The sequence below is a fragment of the Egretta garzetta genome, unplaced genomic scaffold (assembly GCF_000687185.1).
Source record: "Egretta garzetta isolate BGI_Z169 unplaced genomic scaffold, ASM68718v1 scaffold29, whole genome shotgun sequence".
NCBI lineage: Eukaryota > Metazoa > Chordata > Aves > Pelecaniformes > Ardeidae > Egretta > Egretta garzetta.
Window position 1 is genome coordinate 1,895,220 of NW_009260796.1, and position 25,750 is coordinate 1,920,969.

The 25,750-nt window shown below is 51.8% G+C and overlaps 1 protein-coding gene across 1 annotated transcript; it reads left to right on the top strand.

Moving 5' to 3' along the window:
• Positions 1-5,728: 5,728 nt before the first annotated feature.
• VWA1 (von Willebrand factor A domain containing 1) lies at positions 5,729-25,395 on the top strand. Its single transcript, XM_009646774.2, has 6 exons — positions 5,729-5,840; positions 14,166-14,729; positions 21,955-22,233; positions 23,303-23,575; positions 24,485-24,754; positions 25,355-25,395. The coding sequence occupies exons 1-6, from the start codon at positions 5,768-5,770 to the stop codon at positions 25,393-25,395; spliced, it is 1,500 nt and encodes a 499-aa protein (XP_009645069.1). The 5' UTR covers positions 5,729-5,767.
• Positions 25,396-25,750: the final 355 nt, after the last annotated feature.

Sequence of the window (25,750 nt, forward strand, 5' to 3'; positions counted from 1 at the left end):
AGCGGGGACTTCTGGGGTTATAGCATTTGTCTTCCCAAGTAACTTTTACATGTGTTGAGGCCCTGCTTTCCAGAAAGTGGCAAACCATCTGTTTGCTGATGGGAAGTAGTTAAGTTCTTTATTTTGCTTTGCTTGTGCATGTGGCTTTGCTTCACTTATTAAACTGTCCTTACTTTGACCCATGAGTTTCTTGCTGCTGGCTAAGCATCCATCAGCAGCTATAAAACTTGCTTGCAGTCAATATAGTCTTTTCGTCAAGATGTTCTTCAGCAGCTTGCTCACATGTTCTGGCACTGACAGCCACTACATCTCACTGAAAATGGCTCTTTATAAATCAAAAGGCATTTAGCTTATAAATGCTCCCAAAATGCTGTGGTAAGACTCAAATGAATGCCTGCCTTCTCAGTCATGCTGTGATGCTCTTTCTAAATGCCATTGCAAAGAACTAGTGGGCTGCTACAGTTGTCCAGAATGTTAGCAGAACCAAACTCTAGTTGGAAATGTGTACAAGAAAAGTAGAAAGAGACCAGACAAATTGGATTTGGACCCAAGAGAGATGCCAAGTGCACAGCTGGTGCAACCTGGCACTCATAAGCTGCAGTCAGGAGACACTATCTGCCTCGGATCTGTCCCCAGGATTCTAACTCTGGCATCCTGCTCAGTAAACTGTTCCCTCCCTGCTTAGCTCATCTAACTGATGCTAATTCTCAGGATAAATTGGCAATGGCATTAATTACCATTTTCTTTTGCTCTGATATTATTTCTCTGCAATAAAATTACCCACAGATTCAATGCAAGTTTGAAATCGCAGGAGACGGCAGGTATGGAGGCTGCTTTGCTCTAGGAACTCCCCTGGGAAGCTGCAGTTCAAAGGAGCTGGAGGCTGCCTGGTGGCCCATCGGAAGGATTAGGTTCTCTTCCTTTCTGGCCAGATGTCCAGCTTCCACTGCCCCATGCTGATACTGTCTGGAATTCCTCAAGGTGGACTTGTGTGGAGAGATGGAGAGATGCCCAGGCTGCAGAGTTGGTGAGGGACTGAGGCTGTTGGTCCATCCCAGCTCACAGGAATGCTGGGGCCTGTAAGTCACTTGGGTGATGTTTTGTGATAAATTGACTCCTTCAGAGCTCACCCAAGCACACGTTGTCCAGATTTCATAAAACCTGAGGAGCAAATTTTATGCTGCCTGGGAGCCAGAGGGAACTGAAGCCCTTGGCAGGAGCAGGCAGTTGCTTAGAGAACCTCGTCCCTCTCTGTACCCTAAACTCAGACATGCTTGCGTCTACCTGTGTGTTATTGCCATAAATTCCTTCCTTTTGAAATAAGCTGCTGTATACAAGAGAGAAAAAAAAACTAGGACACTGTGTCCTGGCATGACACTGTGCTGGAGGGGAAATAGCAGGAGTGCCCACCCACGGCACTGGTTCTGAAGTATTTTCTTATTTCTGGATGTTACCAGACTATTTTTAAGACAGTCCTGAAAACTCTGCAGCCAGTTCTTCAATATTAGGATGGGAAGCAGCCTTCCCCAATACACTGACACTAATTTGGGTGGTTGCAATCTTCCAGAGTAGATCTGTCCTGCACATTTTTTTCATGTATCCTGAGCTTTAGCGTAATACTGCTGCAAGTAGTTGAAAAGCTACTGCACGTCACCCCAGGAGTGGCTGTGTTTTTGTGCTGGGTGACTCTTTAGGATGCTTTGGGATGAAAGATCATCTATAAGCTAGACCTTACCTCACTGTGGAGTCATTCCTAGTCACTGGGCAACTTTTGAGAAAACTAAAACTGGTGAATGCATGGAGTAAACATGTCTATTTTTGTAGTTTGTCTTCCAAGTCAAACAAAAATAAGAGCTGACTTGAGGCTGGAGACTGCATGACACACTGTTAACTGAGAACTGGCAGCACGGGGCTGGATCGTCTCTGCTGCAAGTCAGAATGGCATCTCTGGAGTCGGCGGAGTTCAAGTTCGTGCCCTTCAGCCACACAGTCTGTAGTTGTTTAGAAGTTAAGTGGGGCACAGTGGGGCAGTCGGGTGAGCCACACGTGGTCAGTGTTTGGAGGAAAACCTGGGCCTGGCTGGGAAATGTTGGTGATTGAGTTGCTTTCTGCATCCTCTGTGTCAGGATGGAGCTGATGTCTCGGCGTGAGCTGGCAGGGGTCTTGCTGTCCAGCCCAGGCTCCTGGTGCGTGCCATGAAGCTGGATTACTGGCACCTTGGGTGACTGCCCACCCATGCTGGGCTGCACAAGCCTGTCCTAGGGTTCAGGGGGGAGCTTTTACCCCCATCATTCTCCCAGTGCTGCAGAGCTGCTTTGCTTCCTTTCCAAATGGGGAATTTCCAAATTGCCCTATATAGATAGCCCCTCCAAACAAACTTTTATGTAGCACTGAAAAAAAAAAGGCTGTGTTCCCAAAAGCCTGTTTGTTCCAGCTGTGGTGATTTGTCTCAGAGAGGATGTTGCATCTCTTCAGTGATTGCGTGGTGTTTACATCCCCAGCGTCGTGGCAGCGGCAGCGTGCCACCAAAGCCGTCCTGTGTGCAGAACCCAAAGCGTAGTGCTGCAGGCTTGTGCTGGACAATATATGTGTGCACAGGTCTGAGACAAGCAAAATGTGGTAGATTGGGTGTTGGGGGGGTTGGTTTGGGGTTTTGTTGGGTTTTTTTTTCTTTTTACAATTGTTCCTGAGCCATTCTGTAACGTGGTACGGTAGGAAGACTATCATCCCGAGTGAACTTCAGCCATGTCCATGACGGGTGGAGAACACGAGCTTAGCAGTGGTAGGGAGCTGAGCCGAAGCTGGGATCTGCAGCCAGGTTCTGGTCACGTTTAAACAGGAGCGAATCTGGAGTGATGCTGCTGGCTGTGGAGTGCAGGATGCAACCCAGGAAAGAATCGGCATGTGCGTGCAGCAGTCTTACTGGAAACAGGATCTGTCAATTACAGTAAAGTTTAAAAATAAAACAAAATTGTATAAGCTCTAATTATTTTCCAGGCTGTTTTTTCCTGCCTCCACGTATCCCAGGAGGACTTGCAGGGGGATGAAGGTTGAAATCTCTCCAGGCTGCAGGGTGTGAGACTGAATGCCATTCACATTGATAAACTGACAAAAAAGGGAATTAATCTGAGATGAGCAACCCTTCCGTGGAAAGACTTCTTTGGGAAGTGAGTAATGGAAGGAAAATGCCTCCATCTACCAACCAGCCCTAGGCAAGGGGCTCTGAAAATGCACTGGCGAGCCCCAGGAACCAGCCCCAGAGCATTTCTCGCCCGCTCTTTGCAGCCATTCTCTCTGAACGGGTCATTGCGTAGAACAGAATCGCTGGGGCAGAAGGAGGATAGGGCAGGAGCAGAGGGATGTCCAGGTTAGCTGATGGGAAGCAGCTGGTTTGCAATGGGGCAACACTCGCTTCCTCCAGCCTATCCCCTCCATGTCCCAGGTCTCCCAGTGTGAGAACAGCAAGCAGGATGAATTCACCAGCAGAGAACAAGGACGTGGCTGACCAAGGACTTCACTTTGGATGTGATGCTTTGGCAATGCTTTGGAAAGCCTTTGGCTGCCATCGTAGTCAATGCATCGGCAACTGGATTGAATGTGAATCTGTGCAATGAGAATGGGTGAATTTACTCAGATGGGGGAATTAGACTACAGCGTGGTTTGCTCTGCGATGTAGTTTTTCCCTGGAGGCTTGCTTGCCAAATGAGACTATGGCTTCACTGCCAGAGAACCTGCTCTTCCTACCGACTCTGTCAAATAAGCACAGCTCGATGGGCAGGCCCAAACCACTGAGTTGGAGGAAAAAGTGCTCTTGATTCCAAGAGGCAAGGAGCAAGCCCCCTGTGCCCATGGTCAGACATAACTCAGCAGCGAATACCCGGACTTAGTTCAGTGGGCTGTAACGTTAAGGAACCCTGTTCTATGTGTCAGGGAAACCAGACAGCGACAGAATTTGGTCACCGTAGCTTTTGCACCAGGATCCAGATGCCATCTTTGAGGGGATCTCACAAGTTCCATGCTCTCCATATGAGAGCGGGGGTATCTAATTCTCCGGAGTACCTGGGACAGTGCTTATTCCAGCCTGCATGGATCGGTGGGTGAGGCTGCAATTCGTATAGGGTTCTGCTAGATGGGATCGAGGTATCGTACAAGCTGATACTGCAAAGCGCCTTCGTGATGCAGCTGGGTACTGGGGGGGGGGGGGGGGGAATAATAAAGGAGTGCCCAGGAAGCTTAATTAGCTGACGAATCCATGGTTTCTCAATTGGATCTGATTTCCTGGGCCTGTTCTGAGTTTCCATTTGGTTGATGAGTTTGGATACAACTTTTTTTTCCACCCTACACAGCTCCTTGGCTCCTGTTCCCTTTTTTTTTTTTTACAGTTCCTAGGAGGAAGAAAACCAAACTGGAGGAAATATTGCTCACCAGTTTCAGAAATCCCACCAGCTTCCAAACATTCCTCCTTTGCTACTTTTTAGCCTGCCTTGTTGATCACTCCCCACGTTAAGGGAGACGACGACGGGTTGGTCTCTTCCTAACTGGGTGTAGCTTTCCAAGCTTTGCTAGTAACGCCTTGGATTTGCGCAGAAGCAACACGTGCTAAAACCTGAAGTGAGGGAAGGGACTTTTGTCGCCTCTAGCTGATGGGTAGGAACCAAAAGCAGGCACAGCAGGGCAGCCATGAGAGGGGAAACTGGGTTTGGTCTGTGTTTTGTTCTGGCAAAAGTCCCCTGCGTTCAGGGGAAAGTGAGAGGCTGCGTGCCAGCGAAGCCTGAACCCGGGGTCTTCGGCGGACGCTCCCTGCCGAGCTCTCCTGCCCCTCCATCCAGTAAGGTCTTTGTCACAGGTTTATCTTCAGCCTCGTGAGTCCCCTTTGACTCAGAAGTCACGGACTTGAGGACGTATTTAACACCACGGTGAAGGGGGAATAACCCATGAGGGTGTAGCAGGCTGTCGTGTGTACCGGCCGCCCCGGAGAACACCGCTGCGTGCCCCCCGTGGCGTGGCTGACGCCCCCCGCCTCGCTTCCCGACAGCTCCCTGTTTCTGGGTGGCTTCTGCACCAGCGCTTCTCTGGGGTAAAGCCGCGAGGTCTGGGCTTTGCTGGTACCCCTCGTGTTTGGCCCTGGGCCGTGGGGCACCACGGGGGAAGGGACACCCGCTGGGTAGCGCTAGGACCTGGGGGAATGCTCAGCCTGCCTCCTCCCAGAAGATTAGCCAATATTCCCAGCCTTGCTACTTTTTCTTTCCCCTATGTACGTGTTTTTCTTTCTTCTAGTCCATTCCAGAGCAGAGCAGCTTTGGATTTCTCTAAGCTTTCCCCCCCCCCTGTTTGCCCCCCCCCCAGCCTCTTGCAAGGCCAAAGTTTTATCTATAGGGATATATTTTTTCAAACCAGCCCAGCTGCACGCAGGCTGCCTGCAATTGAATCCGCACTCCTGGGGCAAGTTTAACCGGGGAGAGGAGCGGCAGCAGGGGTGCTGTTTGTGCCTCTCCTCCAGCTATTCCTGTCAAGATGGATTTATGGCTTTAAAAGGAGGGGGGGCTGTGAAGGAAAATTGCCGACGGGGAGCCAGAGCTTATACCACAGCCCAGGAAAAACCCACATAAAGCAGCAGTCGGATCTCAAGGCATGAGCAGCGTAAAAAGTGGCACCCTGGGAGCTGGTGGATCCTTGCACGTAATATGACTGATCTTAAGCCTTTCATCTGCCTTCACAGAGCCGAGCTTTTGGATTTAAGGTAGTTTGCCCAGGACCAGACTTTGCTATGTTGGCCAAGACAGTGCTTTCTCTTGGGCTGTGGCTGCTGTTTGCTGCGGGACAGAACACACCTGAGCGAGGTGAGTGCCTGGGGGGGCAAGGCGTTCCCTTACTGCTTCCCCCCCGTTTCATACCTCCAGGTCCTTACAGCCGCTCCTAAAACCTTTTCAGAATAAAAGCTGAAGTTCTATTGCTGCTTTAGGTGGATAGTTATATTTCTATATTACTTTGCTGGCCCAAGGACAAAACAAACAAAAAAACCTTTCTAAAATTGCCCTATTAGAATGAAATTTTATCTTGCTCCTTTCCAGTAGTGGGAAGGAAATGGTGTCAGAAACTTGCGGTGTTTGGTGCGATCATATGGAAAAAATCCTGGCTCCTCCCTGTTACCCATGCACTGAGGCACATTGATCAAGAGAGGAAAAGCAGTGATCGATACCGTCTCTGTCTTCTTGTTCTCTTGCTAATCTCTGTAACTCAATCGTTATATTTCCTCTTTAAAATGCTTGCCCTTGGATACTGTCCAGGGAAAATGATTACGGATCAGGCTCGCAGAACGGACAGCGGGGAAAGGGACACGGAAGGGCTGAAGGTCTCGTTGCTGGTTCCTGCGCTGCAGACTCAGCCCACGTTGCCCTGGCTAAGCTGGTGCGGTTACGTTTGTTCTGCCTTGCGTTCGCAAGTAGAAAAAGGTTCTGTTCTGTGGCTGCAGGGCTACTGCTGCCTGCATCTGGCTCTCACTGCACCTGGGAAATGGAATCCAGCCTGAAAGGAGAAGTGAACCTCTTGTCTGTCTGGATGGGAGGTCCTCAAAGCTCTGACAGCAGCCGGGGCTGTTGGGGTCTGATTCTGCTTCTAGTGTGCAGGGCAGACTGGGTCTGGTGCTGGGATCCCCCTTACAAGGAACTGGATTCTGTCTCCCGGTGACCCAGGCGGCTTCGGGGATGGGGCTGCTGCCTCCACGATGCTCGATGTCCACACGACCAGCAGTTACTCCTCTTGTCATGCATTTCTGCTGCCGTGGGAGTGTATGGAGCGGTTCCCCATCCCAGGCTAAAAACAATGCTGCGACCTTCAAAGTATGTGAAAAAGCAAGCTATGGCTTTTCAGAAGCGTTGTGCCTTGCTCCAGAGGCAGAGTTGTGCCTGTTGTGTTGGTGATGTGCCGGCTTCAGCTCGCACACTGCCAAGGACCCTTAGAGGAAATGAACCTGCTGGTGGGCACGGCGCCCGTTCCCCAGCAGCTTTGATGTGGGGGCCTCAAAGGCTCCTCCCAGGCGCTCCCTAAAGCAACCTGAGCAAACAGCCGGGCTGGCAGAGCTCCCGGGCATGGGCTGGCTCCTGTTGGGATGTGTGGTGGTGGTGGGCCATGATCCCTCAACAAGAGGAACTGTTTGAGAGGCAGGGATGGACGTTCATCACTCTGGTTCCTAGGGACTTGACCGAATGTGAATGATGGTGGCTTTATTCTCAGCTGCAGTGGACAAAGTGAGGAAGCTATTGGGTGGCCAGCGATGCTTTCTACAAAGTCAAGGCAGAGCATCGCATGACCAGTTCCACCGTTTCCACAGTTTCTTTGGGTCCAGATCCAGATCTCTGTTGCATCAGTGTAAAGTATGCCCATTTGGCAGTTTGCACTCTGATAAATGAAACGTAGGTTGTCAGTACCTGGTTCCTCTGGACCAGCACCAGCAGAAAATGATGGGGATGCTGCCATCCCCGTGGGTGCAGCAAGTGAAAAATAAAGACACGGCCCATCCTTATGCACTTTGTAGAGGGCCCAGCACAGCTCAGTACCCAGCGTAATTCCACGATTCCAGGACTCTTGAGGCTCTAAATAAAACAGCAGAGATAGTGAAACTCCTGAAAAGATCGTAAGAGATGGCAACCCAGCTTCCTTCATGCCAGTGGAATTTGTCTGAAGGGCCATTTCTCAACCTCCAGCCTGTGATCTGGCATGGACGAGCTGGAACCTGCAAAGGCACTTTGGGCTTTTAGTCACGCAAGTACATTTTGCTTGGTGGGGCTCAGCTCCTTAACCAGGCAAGTGATGTAGCCATCTCCCATGGCACAGGCCTCTCTCTGACATGGTTTTAGGTGTAGAACACCTCCTGGCTGGCTTGGTGGGACACCTCTCTTGCTGGGAGAGGTGGTGCCTTTCTCCTCCGGCCTCTCACTGTGATCCCGAGGGGCCGCAGGGAAAGCACAGGCTGTGTTCTTCAGCCTCCAAACCTGGCTCTACTCATAGCAGAACTTTTTTTTTCCCTGCATGGCCAAACAGTGAGAAAGGAAGACAAACACGGAATTTCAAACATAATTAACCAAGACAGGACATGATCTTTTTTGGCTGTTAAATCCCATCCGCTCTACGAGTTCCAAGTCCCACGTAAGCCAGGCATGTGTTCAGGTCCCAGCTGAGATTGCAGCGACTCTTGAAGCGGATATCTCCTGTCAGCATCTTGGTGTAAGACAGGGAAGTCTGACCGGCTGCTTTTCACCTGGCAAAGCCAAGTGTTTAAATAGGCAGCACCGTGACTCCATGGCGACACTTTTCTCCCGTACCGATGCCTTCGAAACGCTTCTTTGCATGGTTGACCTGTGTCTGCTGACCACGTTATCAGCTGGAGCGTGACCGCAGGATCCTGCCGTGCCTTCTCTCCCATTCCCTAGACTTAAGCAGAGCACAGGAGCAGCAGCGATACGAGGGGTGCAGAGCTGTTCCTCAGCTCTTTGGAAGCAAAGGGCTGACAGTTCAGGGGGCAGGGAGGGTGCAAAGGGACGCCTCTTCCCTCAGAATCCCACCAAAAGTGAGAAATCTTCGTTTGGCGCCTTGCCAAACAGCCGCTCTTCTTTTGCTGTAAAACAAGGAAACTGCGTGAAAGCAGCAGCTGCTTGGGTAAGGCAGGGATTTACTGGCAGCAAACCTCCCCGGCCCCACCTCTGGCATGGATGGCATGTTTACATTGGATGAAGGACAAAGAATAGGAAGAAAGACGAGGGAATCGAAAACCTAAACCTGAAGGGAAGGACGACGGAGTGTCCAGTCACTTTATGAGCTTTGCCGCACTCCTGATGTAGTGAGATCCGTTGCCTAGATATTTTTATGGATCCTTTCTGCTGACTAAATTGGGAGGAATTTGTTTCCATCTTCTGCGGGGCTGAGTGTTAAGTAGAGGTAACTGTGATGGTATTTGCCTGCATGAAGGATTAGCCTTCCGCTCCACCTACGGACAATCCCTTTAGCTCCAAAATATACACCTGCCCACCAGTGTAACTGTTGCTTTTGTTAACCAGTTGTTAACCGGTTGTTGTCAACCAGTGCTTTCTACCCTGTTAGATGGGTCAAAGCAGGGTTTAAAGGATGTTAGATGGGTCAAAGCAGGGTTTAAAGGATGTTAGATGGGTCAAACTACGGTTTAAGGGATGTTAGATGGGTCAAAGCAGGGTTTAAAAGATGTTAACATTATGCCCAGCTCTCTCGGTGCCCCAGAGATGCAGGGCCCAGTCAAGAGTGCAATTTGATGGGGGCACGGCTCTTGACCCTTCCTTGATGTGCTCCTCCTTTGGGCAGGTGTTCCATGATGGTTTTCATCCACGTGTTCCCACACACAGGTGGTTCTGGCAGTAGCGGGGTTTTGCTTGTACCCACTGCCTTGTGGTGGATTCCAAATTCCCCTCCCAGAGTGCTGGTGCATGTGACCCTGTTTACTACTTGTGAGCAATGTCCTTTGGCCATTGATCCCTGCCCTGCCAGGGTCAGAGGCTTCATAACTGTTGCAACATTTGGGAACCGAGTGACGCTCCTCAAAGGGGTAAGGAGCGGAGGGGAGGAACAACGATTTCCTCCTGGGAGGCGGCAGTCATGTTGCCAAGATTTCCCGCTGTGGCTTGCCAGCCAAGTGAAGCGGCTAGTACCTCTTCCAGTGGAGGGGAAGGCACAGAGCTGTGGCTACATGTGTTTGACTTGCTTCGTGCAGCCAGGAGCTCTCAACCAAGCCCTTGTTGCTCTGCCCTGCTGGGATGCTGTTAGGAGGTTGGGAGCTGTAGGAACCAGCGGCAGGGACCTGTAGGTCACAGGTTCAGCTCTGCTGGGTGATGGGGTGATGAAATTGCATGTTGCTATGGGCAAGCAGGAGAGCTTTACTGGATTTCGGTTTTATTTTCTGCTCAGCTCTGAATGCCAAGTTGCTGGGTGTGTGTGTGTGTCTGCAGCACAGGGCTGGGTTGCACTGGGTCATGGAGAATTGGCTGCAATCCATGCAGGTCCCGCTCCTGCCGCCTCCTGGCATCTCTTGCTTAGACACCTCCAAGTCACCTTAATGGAAGGCTCCATCTGATTTCTTCTGTTGTTTCAGGAGATCTGGAATGGCTCTGCCATCTCAGCCGGCACCTACTGCAAGAGAGTGGCTCCTGTGCTGCCTTGGTGCCCGTAGCGGCACAGTGACTTATTGGCAGCGTGTTTATTCACGTGTTTACAGACTGTGGGGGTGAGCACAGAATCACAGAATGGCAAGGGTTGGAAGGGACCTCGGGAGCTCACCCAGTCCAACCCCCCTGCTAAAGCAGGTTCACCTAGAGCATGTTACACAGGACTTCGTCCAGGTGGGCTTTGAATATCTCCAGAGGAGGAGACTCCACAGCCCCCCTGGGCAGCCTGGGCCAGGGCTCTGTCACCCTCAGAGTAAAGAAGTTTTTCCTCATGTTCAACTGAAACCTCTTCTGTTTCAGTTTGCGCCCATTGCCCCTTGTCCTGGCGCTGGGCACCACTGCAAAGAGTCTGGCTCTGTCCTCGTGACTTCCACCCTTAAGATATTTGTATGTGTTGATGAGCACTCTGGCTTTCTTCCAGTGTACACCTATACTGCAACGCATGCAAGAAGCCTGGTCCTGACTCGCACGTGCCACTTCTGTCCCCCGTCCTGTGGGCATTCCCAGCATACCTGGCCCTTTCTCCAGTGTACCTCCCCCTGACATTCCTAGGCACGCGGCCACTGCTGCCGTGGGAGAGACCCAGGCACTCATCTGAAGGGTAGTCGGTGAAGGGAATAAATAGCAAGGGAAAGACTGTCCAGATGAAGACTGAGCAAAGAGGATCGAGTCCCCTGTGGCTCAAGCCTGAACCACCTTCTATTCTTCCCCCTGAGCCCCTTGTGTTGTGCCCTGAATGGCCATGCTCTTGCTGGTTTGTGACCATTTCTGTGCTCGGGTCATTAGGTTTCACTATCAGGACATGTAACAGAGCCCTTGTACACCCTCACTGTTCCCCTGCCCTGGTCCTTTCCCTCCTCTTCGTTTTGTCATCTCATACCTGCCCGTTGGAGTAGTGCCCTAGTGTGGGCTTAGCAACCCCCTGCTCATCTCTGCCAGGCTTGTCGCAATCTCTGGGCCTGCCCTGACACGGCTTTCTGCAGGGGGAGAACCATTTGCAGGAGCTGTCTCCTTGGAGCAGTTCATTTTACGGGAGCCTTTCCATCCAGCTGTCTGCTGCCTTGTGGGTTTGGCTCCCACACGCGGCTCCAGGACTCGGCCACGGTGTGCTGCTCCGAGTCCATCTGTGCTCCAGAGCCCACAGCACTTGGCCACCCCACATTCCCGATCCCTTCACTGATAGAGGAGCCCAAATGAGCAGGCAGGAATCTCTGATCCAAGGCTTTTTCTCCCTTCTTGCACCTCAAAAGCTGTCAGAAAGCAGGGTGGTGGTTAAAAGAATTCCAATTCCAAATGCTCTTCCAGCTATTGTAAATCTCCCAAGCTCTAAGAGTGGCAGAAGGACTCGTCCCCTGGGTGTTTGTGCTTCCAACACAGCAGTTTCATTGAAATGGTAAGAAAACGAGTCAAATGGAGCGGGACTCCGGGCCTCGCCCGCAGAAGCACGTCCTGCCTGACATCCTGCGTTCTTCTGCGCAAATGGGTCTGTGCAGCCCCTTCCCAGAGCCCCTGCGAGGTGCTGCCCCTAAGTCTGGCTGGGAAAGGAGGTCAGTACGTATTCAGAAGAGGAGGAAAACTTCAAATTAGCCCAGCTTTTAAAAAGCGCTCTAGGGAGGAGTCCCTCCAGTCCCAACGCTCCTGCCAGCAGCGGTATCAATCAGGGAGCTTTCTGCCAGGCTGGTGTGGGCCGTAGCCTTTGAACCGAGCCAGTTCTGAGAATCGGCCGACCTCTCCTGGGAGAGAAGAGCCGGCAGTTTTTCTCATCGAGTTTCTTTATCATTTCATTCTTTTCCAAACACAGCTCATTTTTCTTCCAGACGCTGCCATTGTCATAAGATGGGATAAACCTGTAAGCTCTTTATGCCCAAAAGTTGCTCCTGACTCTCGGCCGTTGCTCTCGTGATCGTGGTCAGCACTTTGCTGCTCCCTGGGACTGCTGCCCGCTAGCCCGGAGCAGCGGCTCGGGGTGCCAGAGGCTACTCCCTGGCACGGGGCATGCCTGACCTGCTGGCCCGAGCTGGTGAGGAATGTTCCCGGCTCCTGGAGTGCATCCACCTCCAGCTTTGGCTAAGAAAGCGCTCAGGATCAGCCTGGTGTTGTGTAACGAGAAGTGTCGGCGCAAGCTGACTTCCACTGACTCAGAGGCGTTTTTTCTGCAGCGGTGAGAGCAGGATCCAGGGCTTGCGGGTTGTCCTTTTAGCTCTACCCTCATTCCTCTGCCTGAGCTCTCCTGCCTTTTTTTTCCACTGCCCTGGCCTTTCAGTTGATCTGTAATGGGTTAAGAACGTGTCTGGAAAGACGGCCATGAGGTTTCCTAAGTCTGTGCAGGGCTTGCGGGTCCCGTCTGAGTCCGTGGGAGTGCTCAGGAGCCGGAGCTCCCATTGCTCCCACAGCGTTAGGTCCAGGGCACCTCTTCTACCCTGCCTGTGTTGGCTCCCTGCTCTGTTCCAGCTCCCTGTCCTTCTGCAGGACCTAGGAATGAGGAGGGGAGATAAGTGTCCCAGGAAGTTACTTCCCTTCACCACAGCAATGGCATTTTCTGCTCCCACCCATTACGCATCTTGACTGAATTTGGACCAGAGGAGTATCGGGCATTCATCCTGCCCTCATTCCAGGAGGAGCTGTATTTTCTCAGAAGTCAGGCCCTAGGCTGAATTCAGGCATATTTCATCCCAGTTTTTCAGTCTTTTGGCCTGCCTGTCCTCTCCCATCGCTGGCCTTTTTCCTCTGAGAAACACGGGGGCTGTTCTAGCCATCCAAGTACCTCCTTGAACAGTAGGGATCACGCATGTGAATGGAAAGGAGGAAAAAAAGGACCTATTGCTCCTTCTCACTCTCTTTATCTTTGCAAATGTGTAAAACAGCTTTAAATCAAACTTAGCAACAAAGCCTGGAGGGCAGGGAGCCAACGCAGGCAGGGGGAGCTCCTCTCCCCACTCCTGGAGGCTCACCACCGCAGCGAGGTGAGGTGCATCTTCAGCCCTACCTCTGTTGGATGGTGATTGATCCAGGGGAGGTGCAGAAGATGTAAAAGGAGTGAGCTCCAAGAGGCCAGGCTTATCTGCAGCATTGGCCTTTGCCGGGAGCCAGAGGGCAAGCTGCACGCAGCAGGGCTGCGATGTGCTGACTCCGTTTGCTGTAGGTCTCTCTTATCTGCCTCAGCCGGCCGAAGTACGCGGAGCACGGCAGCTTGCAACGCTTGTGCGCTTGGATGTTGTGCCATCGTTCGCAGCGATGGACCAAGCACACCACCAGTGCTCAGGGCTGCTGCATCGCTGAGATGCTCCGACTGTCCTGTTGCAGGTCTCTTACCTCTTGGCCAACATGAAACTCCATGGGGTGGGTGCTGTGTTTGAAATGTGCTGCTGAGAGGGTCCCATGGCTGGGCGGATCGATGCTAGGCTGCCGTTCTGCAATGCCTCCAAGAGCTCTTTCCCACTCTGCTGCAGTGCTTTGGCTTCTCCCCTTGCAGTGACCCTCTCGGGCAGGGCCTAGACCAGGCTGAGCATCCGTGACGTCTCAAGGGGAGACTGAACCCAAAGCAAGCAGTGGGAGACAAATATTCCAACACAGGTCACAATCCTGCTCTTCACTGGGGGTGGGGTGGGCTGGGCTGAGGGTCTCACAAACTTTTTTCCCCTCTTGCTCTTTGCGATCCTGTAACTAATTCAGATTCTTGGACCTTGGAGGACTTAGGAACCAGTTTTCTGTTCACAATAGAAACAGCTTTTTTGGTGGTGTACTTTAAAACAAAAGGTATGTTAGCACCTCCAAGTGTTCGCAAAGAACAGCTTTGATAATAATAATAATAATAATAATAATAATAATAATAGGCAAATCCTGAGGTCTCTACCCAGCAGAATTTTCACTGAATTCAGAGATTTGGCACAAGTTAACCAAGCTTTCCTAGCAGATGCCTGTGCAGGTATGGGTTCACGTCATTCCAGTAACTCACCTCCCTCTCTCTTCCCCCTCTAGGTCCCCAGCCATCTATTTCCAATTCAGAAGGGGACCTCCTCTTCCTGCTGGACAGCTCAGGCAGTGTCTCCTACTACGAGTTTTCCAGGGTCAAGGAATTCATGTGGGACCTTTTACAACCTTTCACCTTTGGCCCCAAAGATGTCCAGGCCAGCATCATCCACATCAGCACTATGCCCACCATGGAGTTTCCTTTTGACCGGTACCTCTCTAGTGGGACTCTGCAACAAGCCATCCGGGACACGCAACAGCTCATGGGTGACACGAACACAGGCAAAGCGCTCTCCTATGCCAAGGAGAAGTTCTTCAGTGATGAAGCTGGTGCCCGGCCAGATGTGCCCAAGGTACTGGTTTGGGTGACGGATGGTTTCTCCACTGATGACATCTCCGAACCCATGCAGGTCCTGAAAGACATGGGAGTAACAGTCTTCATTGTCAGCACTGGACGGGGGAATTACCTGGAACTCTCCGCCGCTGCCAGCCAGCCTCCTGAGAAGCACCTGCACTTTGTGGATGTTGATGACCTACCCATCATCACCAAGGAGCTTCGAGATGCTATCCTAGGTACAGTGGGGTTGGGTTGTAGTCGCTGGGAGTTTGCAACGGGGCTGAATATGAGTTAATGCCTGGCTCTTCAGGGCAGGCAGCGTGAGAATCCCCTAAAACCGATGGTCCTCCCGACCCACAGCTGCTGCCCTCGCAGACTGAGGTGCTTTGTCCACAATGCTGTGGGTCCAAGTATAAACCTTTAGGAGGTCTGGGGCAAATATCTCTGTTTGCCTTGGAAAGTCCCATGACTGACTGGGACAAATTCCCTTCTGCAGACCTGCTAGTGCAATGAACTTGTATTTGTAATGAGTTGTTCTGCGGTTAATGAAGGAAAGAGGCTCAGGCAGCATATTATCTGGATTCCTTGAAAATCCACCAGGCTTTGAAATGAATCATGCAGGTCACAGGCATCCGTACAACTCAAGCATAGCATGAAAATGCCCCCACCTGCACAGGTTAATTGTTAACCAAAGGCTTCCTGAACAGGCAATGATTTCACTGCAGTAAGAACTTGCTGACTGCGGGAGCAAGGTGCCTAAGCCCCTTGAACTCGATTTTCACATTCAGGGTGATTTTTTTTTTTTTTTTTCCCCTCTAAAATGCTGTCTGGCTACGTGCCATCTGATAGAGGCGGAGGATACGGATGTGTCGAACGAGTCGCATACACGAAATGGGATGCGGTCCTGTTGGCTCCTTCAAACTCTTGCCTAGGGTAGATCCAACTTCTGTCTGTGCCGTCGTGTGCAGGCGCGGCGGCTGGCACGCACCGAGACACCCAGCTCCCGCCTCCGAGCGGCTGGCAGTTGTTCCCTTGCAAAGAGCAATTAAGAACGGTGCTTGCTGTCAGCATTAAGACTGTAGGAGAGGAATGTTTTTGTTCCATAAATCCGCTGTTGTAACGTGTTCCACATCCGCCAGATCTATAGCCCGACTTGGCTAGCGCAGCCCTTGGAAGAAAATCCCAGCCCTAACTTGTCGGGCTTAGCAAGCCAACTGCTACCTCTTTGTTGTTAGCGTGGTTGTGGCGGTTGCTGGGCAGAGAGCAGGAACATGCAGCAGGTTGGATTTTTCAGCAGTCCTGGGTTTTTAAAGCATCCAGGAAAGGGTCTGAGGAGTCCCAAAGCCATACTCTGGGCCAGAAGACAGGCATTTGGAAGCCAAGAGGAATATCTCCTGCTAATCTACATGCTGCACTGCACAAAGCAAGTTCTTTTTGCAGCTCTTGAATGCCCTCATGGTGGGAATGTCTGTGATTTGCCTCAGCCTCCCAGGTTGCCTCTGGATTTGTTAGGAGAGCTGAGCGAATTACTGTGACTTTGCAGACTTCCCATTCATTTTCTGGGGGTTCTCTCTCTCTATTGGAAATCCAGGGTTAATTCCTCATTTAGCTTTGGCTATGGGAGTTGGTTAGAGCTGGCTTTGGAGTGTCCAAGTAACCCTCTCCACAGATTCTTCTGCATGTAGCAAGTTCGGTTTTTTTCCAACCATGATCCCTTAACAAACCACACACAGGGAGTATGTTCTCCTCCATCCATCTACCCCTCTCCTGTGTGGGTACGGGGCCGTACCAGCAGTCCTTCTGCTGTACCAAACCGTAGAATCCTCTAGGTTGGAAAAGACCTTTAAGATCATCAAGTCCAACCGTTAACCTAACCCTGCCATCCCACCACTAAACCATGTCCCTAAGCACCTCATCTATCCTTCTTTTAAATCCCTCCAGGGATGGGGACTCAACAACCTCCCTGGGCAGCCCCTTCCAGAGCCTGACGACCCTTTCTGTGAAGAAATTTTTCCTAATGTCCAACCTAAACCTGCCCTGGCGCAACTTCAGACCATGGCCTCTCATCCTATTGCCCATTACCAGGGAGAAGAGACCGATCCCCCCCGGCTCCCCCCTCCTGTCAGGCAGTTGTAGGGAGCGATGAGGGCTCCCCTCAGCCTCCTCTGCTCCAGGCTGAACAACCCCAGCTCCCCCAGCTGCTCCTCGTAAGCCTTGTGCTCCAGACCCCTCCCCAGCTTTGTGGCTCTCCTCTGGACACGTTCCAGCACCACAACGATGCCACACAGACCCCCAGATATTTCATCTCAAGTGGCTGTTTCAACTTCCAATGCATCCCGAATCCAGATGGCATAACACAGCATCCCAAAATGAGATCTCACCTGCGTATCCTTGCAGCACAAGATTATCTTTAAGATCATAAGATCTGCAAAGGTAATAAATACCCTGCTGTGCCCGAGGGCCACGTTCTGTTCATCCACCAGGTCTAAAAGTTACTAGTCTGGGATTTTAATGGAAGGTGAGATTCCCACATGAATCCAGGGGCTGGTGCTTAAAGCAAAATACCAGGCATTGGTAAGGCCACCTGAATCAGCCTTAAGAAAGCCACATATGTCCTCTCTTCCCTGCCTGGAGGAGGCAGCCCTGATCGCCACCGTTCCTGCTTCTGGCCCCTGGAATAGCAGGGGCAGACAGGATCCTTGGCAGACAGAAATTGGGCCTTTCCAACTCTGGAAGAGCCCAGACTGGTTTTATTATCCCTGCTATCTTACCCTCATCTCTTGCTGCTGTTTTTTAAAAGCCTTTTGTAGATGCACAAACAAGCTTTGTCAAGAGTGCTCTCCTCCCTCCACCTCCTGTCCAGGAATGGGGCGTTTTGTGCCCGCTCCGTAGATACGCCAACATGATAGCCCTTGGCTACCAAGTCGCTATTGTCTCAGGTAGGCTGAGAACCCTCCGCGGAACAGTTTGATCTCCGCAGCTGTACCTCACTACACAAAGATAGACACCTTTACGTAGGGGTTGCATTTTCTTTACCTTCAGAAATTTGATCAGAGGTCTGAGCAGACAAATAGTGTTACGTCAGGGCTTAGTCTGGAGTTCACAGCAAGGATTTTCAGCCCTAGACAGCCGCTACTTGGGCAGGGAGACAAAAGGAAGGTGTCTTCCTCTTCTACACCATATTTCTGTCCTGCTACAGGCTCTGCTGAGGCCAAGGGATGCAATGTCTCTGCCTCCGTTCCCTTTTTGAACAACCTGGTTGTGTCTCGGACCAGAGGAGATGGGCTACTGCTTAGACGTGGTGGACCTGAAATAGTTCCAGTACTGCTACTAAGCCGAAGGGTGCAGGACAGGGACCGCGGATGAACGCATATGTTCACTCCCCCTCTTTTTCTTGGCATGTGGTCCCGACACAACGCGTCTGCAGAATGCAGCAGACTCCAGTTCCCTGCCAGCCTGGCTATGGCCGCGGCTGGCTCCTGGCAAACATCTCTGCCTTTCCTAGTGTGAAGGAAAAGGGGACTCTAGCTCAGGCTTCTTCCATTGCATCTTCTCTCTTATGTACCCAATTTGTGGCATTTGGTGCTCTGCTTCGGGGAAGGACCTTCAAGTGTTTGTGAAACTGAGGCATTCCTCTGAGATGACATCAGGCTCTGCACTAGCATCCACTTGCTCTCCGCTCAGCCGGTTGAACTAACAACCGCTGACTTGTTCCATCCTTTGGCACCATCTCCTGAGCCAAGTTCTGCAGGAGCCCACCTGCCCAGCAGTCGCAAGCCATCAGCCACTTCCCGTGCGTATACAGGGCAACACATTTCTGATCTGAAACGAGGTCCTGGTAAAGAGAAGGCTGAGAGGGGACCTCATCAACACATACAAATATCTCAAGGGTGGATGTCACGAGGACAGAGCCAGACTCTTCACAGTGGTGCCCAGCACCAGGACAAGGGGCAATGGGTACAAACTGAAACAGAAGAGGTTTCAGCTGAATATGAGGAAAAACTTCTTTACTCTGAGGATGACAGAGCCCTGGCCCAGGCTGCCTAGGGGGGCTGTGGAGTCTCCTCCTCTGGAGATATTCAAAGCCCACCTGGATGAAGTCCTGTGTAACATGCTCTAGGAGAACCTGCTTTAGCAGGAGGGTTGGACTGGGTGATCTCCCGAGGTCCCTTCCAACCCCTGGCATTCTGGGATTCTGTGATAACCACTGCTGCAGTGAAGGCTTTGAGCCTGGAGCCCTCTGACGTTCTCACTTAGCACTGAATATAAGCAGGAGACCAGAGGGAGGGATCTCAGACCTCTAATGTCCACCCTGGTAATGGGGAAGTGTGTTCCTCCCCTCTCAGAACCCTCCTCCCATCCATATCGAGGTTGGGAAACAGAGCTATAAAGCATAAGTGATTTGTCCCACGTCCTAGCCGAAGCTTCTGCGGAGAGGGGATGGTGTACCCAGGGCTGGAACAGGTTCATCTGCTGCCTGGCTGCATTTCTTACGCACATCATGAAAGCAGCAGCGTTCCTGCGAGTCTAATCTTGACCTCACCAGCGTTCACAGGATGCCAGCAAACTTGCGGCTGCAAAACGGTGTTTCAAGTCACCGGGAGGCAGGAGGTGGGAGGCAAATGTGTCGCAGGCTGTCTCTGAGCGTTGCTAGGAAGGCACTGCCTGCGTCGAATGCAAGAGATTAACTCGCTGCTTCCCTCTGGGAGCACAGAATCCCAGAATTGCAAGGGTTGGAAGGGACCTTGGGAGATCACCCAGTCCCACCCCCCCTGCTAAAGCAGGTTCTCCTAGAGCATGTTACGCAGGACTTTGTCCAGGTGGGCTTTGAGTATCTCCAGAGGAGGAGACTCCACAGCCCCCCTGGGCAGCCTGGGCCAGGGCTCTGTCACCCTCAAAGTCAAGAAGTTTTTCCTCATATTCAACTGGAACCTCTTCTGCTTCAGTTTGTGCCCATTGCCCCTTGTCCTGTCACTGGGCACCACTGGGAAGAGTCTGGCTCCATCCTTGTGACACCCACCCTTAAGATATTTGTGTGTGTTGATGAAGTCCCCTCTCAGCCTTCTCTTCTCCAGGCTGAACAAGCCCAGCTCCCCCAGCCTTTCCTTGTAGGGGAGATGCTCCAGTCCCTTTATCATCCTAGTTGCTCTCCTCTGGAGTCTTTCTAGGAGTTCCTCATCTTTCTTGAACCGGGGAGCCCAGAACTGGACACAGTACAGAGCAAGGAGGTGCTGGAAAGCATACCATGGGCTTCTATTTTCTGGGGCTTATTGCCTTCTTTTATATGCTCAAGGCATCTGTAATCTGGCAACCGGGGGCAGGGCTATTTGCTGCGGGCTTTCTGCAGCATGGCCCTCGGGTCTTGCACCCTGTCACTTTAATCTGCCCGATTTACTTCCAGTGTCCCTGGGCCCTGCCTCCAAGCTCACCTATTTCCATTCCCCGAGCTTTTGGCAGGACTTTTGGCGCTGAGGCCTCTCCTCTGTTCCCCAGTCCTTTGTGGCTTGGCCGCTGTGAGGTGCGGGGCTCGCAGAAGGGTGCAGTGCCCCCCGGCCCCCCGGGGCTAGGGAAATGTTCCTGCCTGCCTGGAAAAGCCAAAGAACAGCTCAGAGGAAAAACTGAGGCTGCTTTATTTGGTACGGGGAAGTTGGCAGGGATTTGGAGCCACTCGGAGGAGGAGAGCTGATCTTCTCCCTGCTAAAGGACAAGTCTGAGAGGGCAAGGTTACCCCCTGTTCTCGTGCAGGTCCAGGCAGACTTTTTGCCTCCCTTTACCTCTGTGTAATGCACAGAGAGAAGCACTTACAGTACTTTGTGAAATATTTAAGCTTGAGCTGGATGGACTATCAGTGGAGGCCCCATCCCTGGAAACATTCCAGGCCAGGTTGGACGGGGCTCTGAGCAACCTGATCTGGTTAAAGGTGTCCCTGCTCGCTCTAGGGGGGTTTGGCTGGGTGACCTCTAGGGGGCCCTTCCAACCCAAAACATTCTGTGATTCTATTCTATAAGGTTTCAGGAGTGACACTGTGCAGAGCAAATGCACTTCTTTAAGGCTCAGGGTGCTTTTAAAAAAAAAAAAATCATCTTTATGTCTTCGGATGCCACTTCCCTGGAGCTAGAAACAAAGTCCTGTGTGTTTCTGCCCCTCTGGAAGACCAGAAAACAGCAGAATTCTGCCCAAGATGGGCTCAGGAGGCCATGTGTGTCAGAAGGGTCAAGCAGCAGAGGAAGCTGGGGAAGCTGCAGAGCGTCAGAAGAGGTGTTCGTGCCTGGTGTTTGGGGTCTAGAACTCAAAGGTAGCACCAGGCTTGAAGAGAAGCCTCTGTGCAGGGGGGAAGGCAGGCGAGATGCCCCAAGGGTGGCTCCGAACGCTGAATGTCACGAAACAATGGAGCTCTGTGCAGCGCTGCGGGGAGCGACTCCAGCTGGGATGAATGCAGCCGGCTCGGCAAATGCTGGGCACTCCCCAGTTGCCGCCCCTTCTTCTTGGCCACCGGGTACAGGCAGGGAGCAGGGAGAAGCAATCTATTTCTTCACGCTCTGGGCTGCTTTCACATCCATGACAAAATGTAGTGGTTTGGTTTCGCTAGTAGGTGATTTCCAGAGGGAGCTTGGGATGAACTGACCACAGGAAGGTTCAAAGCCTGGGTGCCCAAACTCTGTCTCCAGATTTGTCACAGGCAGTGCTAGCGCTGCTTGCCGTGCTGGGTACCTGGTCATGTCGTGCTGCCAGGGAAGCTGCCTGTGTGCCCAGGCACAGTCATTCCCACACATCTGCCGGGCAGTAGCGGCCACCCAGAACTTGCTGCACCACTCCAGATTTGTTCTTGGTGGCACAAGACCAGGCTTGGATGGGCAGGGGCAGGGTGCTGGCTGTGCTGGACCTCTCTGCCTCAGCAGCTCACAGCATTGCTGGCCTTAGTACAGAGGACAAGGCAGAGAGAATGGAGCTTTATAGAGCTTTATAGAGCTTTATAGAGCACCTTGGAGGCTTGTGGCAAACTGCTTTGGGGCTGGAGATGACTTGGGGGCAAGGTGCAGAAGTATTCTTGAGCTGAAGCCTGTTGTGCAGACACCTGAGCAGTTGCTTTAGCCACTGTGCTGCCTTGTGGCGGTTGGGACGTATGCGTTTGCTTTGCAAGCTCTGTTTGATGAAAGGGTCTTGTCCAACAGGTAGGAGTGGTGTGAAAACCCAAATATTGCTGCCTCAGTTGATGTGTGGTTTGGATTTATTATTTTTTTTTTAGCCTTATGCTTGGCCTCAAGGGTTTATTTTGTGGTCCTGAACCTTTCAAAGAGGGTCTGGTTCACTGCATTGCTATGAAGGGGCTTGGCTCCACCTAGGTGACTTCCAAGCGTTGCTGTGGGCCACACTTGCCATCCAGAAGGGCCTGTGTTTTAGACATGCCATGTTCTGTGTATTCATGTCAGCAGTGATTCCTTGCTGCTGCTTCTCTTCCAGATGTTATCCAAGCAAATCGGCTCCATGCAGTAGACATCACCTCAAGCAGCTTCCGCCTGATATGGCCCGAACTCCTCTCCCAAGAAACCGACTACTACACCCTCGAGTATGCCCCAGGAGGTGACCTGGCAAGGAAGAGGACAACGCAAGTGTCGGGGGCTCACACTAGCCTCACTCTAAGCAACCTTGCTCCAGAAACTACTTACGAGGTGGCACTCATTCCTGAATCCAACATCCACTACTTCCCTCCACAGACGACAAGGGTTACTACCCTGGCAGGTAAAACGTGCGCAGTCATGGCCAAGGGGGAAGTCTCCACTGTGTTCAGCCTCACAAATACAAAGCAAACAGGACAGCCCTTGGTCTGCATCCCCTGGCCCCGTGGTCTGACTGGAGGAGGCAGACAGTTGTGGTCAGGACAGAACATAATGAGCTGCTTCATGTACCCAGCTGCCAGCTCCTTCCTTAGAGAGATGTTCTGGGCTGTCCAGAACAGGAGATCAGGTCTGATGGTCGTAAGGTGCCCTTCCAACCTTAAAAAATCTATGAATCTGGAGGAAAGCAGAGCCCGCTGCCCTAGGAGAAGGCAGCAGGAGCTGCAGCCTGCAAATATTTAACAGGGCTGAGGTGCGGAGCCCGCTGGGGATAAAGCACAGGCTGCTGCACGTACTTACTCGCTATCCCAGTAGGATGGTCAGGGATCCCAGATCCCAGAAAGCAGTGCTGCCTTGTGTGGGTTACTGCCAAAGGGGAATTTTGACCTTCACAGCGTGAGCAGCTGCTATGGGGACAAGGAGATCCCTGTCTCCTCCCTGAGGATGTAGGTGCAGCTCGGGGAGAGTGATGCTCTCAAAGCAGGCGGGTGCCACTTCTCCAGGCGGGTGCCACTTCTCCAGGCGGGTGCATCCACGGATGGGGAATCCCTGTGTATGTGGGAAGGCGAGGGGGGAGCACTTGGAGCAGAAGGCAGCCTCTCTGTGCAGACTAGTCATTTGGGCCAGAAGAATAGCTCGGATTTATGCTGGATAGCAATGTGCAAAAAAGTAGCACACTGAAAATGTGACCGGGGGGGACAAAGTCAAGATGAACTTGCATCCAGTATTAATTTCCTGCATGTAAGAACAGTTTTGGCTGAGAATTTTTGCCCACTCTGTGCCACATAGGTAGAGAAACCATTTTCTTAGGGCTGAGCTGGATTGTGCTGACTTGGGTGGCTGCCAACATCCACTTGCTGGATGGATTTTCTTCCACCTTCTGGAAGCCAACTATGGTACAGGTCAATTATACTCCTCTGCCAGTATTTATGCCTTGAATTACACTCATTCACACCTTTTTACATTGCTTTCAGAGGAAATAAGCCCGACTCAGGTTCTCATCTCAGAGTCCGGGCCACACAGCTTCCATGTGAGTTGGGCTCCTATGCTGGACAGTGTGATCGGCTATCAGGTCCTGTACGGACCACTCCCTGGGAACTCGGCGAAGCTGCTGGAGGTGGATGGCAAGCACAATAGCACTGTGGTGGAGAACCTGGCACCCAATACAACATATCTAGTGACAGTGACTGCAGTCTACAAGTCGGGGAAGGAGAAGTCCCTGTCAGCTAAAGCGTGCACTCAGGAAGGTGAGTGAGCAGCAGTCTTCGGATGGGAAAACACGTGGGCACGAGGGGTCTCTGAAGCGTACTCGTTTCTTTGCACAGATCATCTGGAGATATTCAAAGCCCGCCTGGACGACATCCTGTGTAACATGCTCTAGGTGAACCTGCTTGAGCAGGAGGGTTGGACTAGATGATCTCCCGAGGTCCCTTCCAACCCTTGCCATTCTGGGATTCTGTGATCTGCCTTTAGGTGAAGGCGGAGAATTCAGTCAGCCCAGTTGCTGGGGAGGGATGAGAGAAGGGGAAAGCTGCAGCTTCTGATGAATGCACATGATATGCCATTAGGATGTAGCAGATGTACGAGGCACAGGACTGGAAGAAACTCAGACGCGCACAATATGCTATCACAGGGTGCACGCTGCCAAGCTGCTGGTGCAGTCACAAGTAGAACAGACTTGGAGATCCCTGAATCTCCCTAAAGAAGAAAGGAAACTGCCTTTTCCTCCTATCTCCTTAGTGTCTATTCTTTGGTGTGATTTAGAATCAGAGGGGTGGAAATTTCAGCAGCAGAAGCTTCTGCTCTGAAGAGGTACCTGTAAAGTTATTGCAGGAGGCAAAAACCTAGCTCTTATCAGAATTCAAGAGTGAGGAACTCGGAGAATGACAGCAGCCGAGGGTGTGGGAGGCAGCCAGCCAGTGCCTAATGGTGCCAGCAAAAGTGTTTTGTGCTGGTACCAGGACAAAGTTAAGGACTAATTAGGCTGAGTTCCTCCAGTGTGGAGATGGAGGGTGATGGGCTATTACATCTCTACAACAGAGAAAGACCAGGCTGGCTGGCAAACCCTTCTTGGCAATCCCCTCGGAACAAGGAGTGAGGCGGTGAGGACCACTCCGTACACATGGCCCATAGTAACATGAATCTTCTTTCTCTAGAGGGATCCAAAGTGAGGCACCTTCGCTTTGAAGACATGGGCCCCAACACCCTGAAAGCCTCCTGGGACTCTGCTGATGGGGAAGTCCTTGGTTACAAAGTCAGATGCCGGCGGCAAACTGGCCCTTCATCTGTCATCAGCGTTTCGCCGCAGATCCACAGCGTGCTCCTGACAGACCTGGCTTCAGGCACCATCAGCAAAGTGTGCGTGAAGCCCGTGTACAAGAACCATCCAGGCAAAGGGCTGTGCCGCATGGTACACATGCAACCAGGTGAGCTGGGGTGCGAGGCAGAATCCTGGGGAGCTTTAGCCAAGGGAAGGTGTCCCGAAGGACACTGAGGTGCTGGAGATCCAACGCAGAGGAACCCTCATGGCTGAAATACTCTGTGCTCATCAGCTAGCTTGCCAACAGGGCTTCATCACAGCTATCAGCCCAAAAGGTACTGCCCAAAGATGGGCTCTTTCCCCCATTTTTAAGAGCAATGCTCCTCCTAGTGGCGTTATTGCTTGCAGGCAGGAGAAAAAGTGGGCAGTGGACACAGTCCTGCAACTACTTTGGGATAACAAGGGTGGGAAGACTGCTAAAAGCTGGCATGAGGATTGGAAGGGCTGTTTAAGAGTCATTTGAACTCTTGGCTGCTCTTCGCTTTTCAACGTGGCAGGGACAAGCTAACTATTAAACACAGCTACTAAGGCACAACACATCTGCTTTCCTCCTTCCAGAAGCCACTTACTGTCATGACCCACAAAGGGATTCTTGATAGGCTGAAGTATCAAGTAGTGACGATGACCACGGGGATGAGATCTCCGACTCAGTCAAATTTGGACAATGGGTGGCTAAAGCTGACTCTATACTTTGTGTTCTTCCCAGCTACAGAGGCCCAAGGATATAAGCACAGACAGAGAGCGTGACAGACTCTGGAGTGAACTGATTCCTGGCAGAGCAAGGAGCCTTGCCTGGACAAAGACTTGGACAAAAAGGAGGGATCAGGGGAAGAAACCGGAAAGCTCACGGATCATCTCCCAGCCTGCGCTGTCTGTTGAGGTGTCCTGGTTGTCAAGCCTAAAGGCTGTCCTCAGCCAAGTTCTCCCAAAGCTTAAAGGCTGGCTTGGCTGGGTGGAACACCCAATCTGACTAATAGATCCCAGATCTGTACCCTCTTTTATATAAACATGCCTGACAAATAACAAGCAAAAGGCAAAGCGATGAATCCTCGCTATTTCTTGCTTACTGCCTGTTCTCTATTTATTAAATGTTGATACAGTT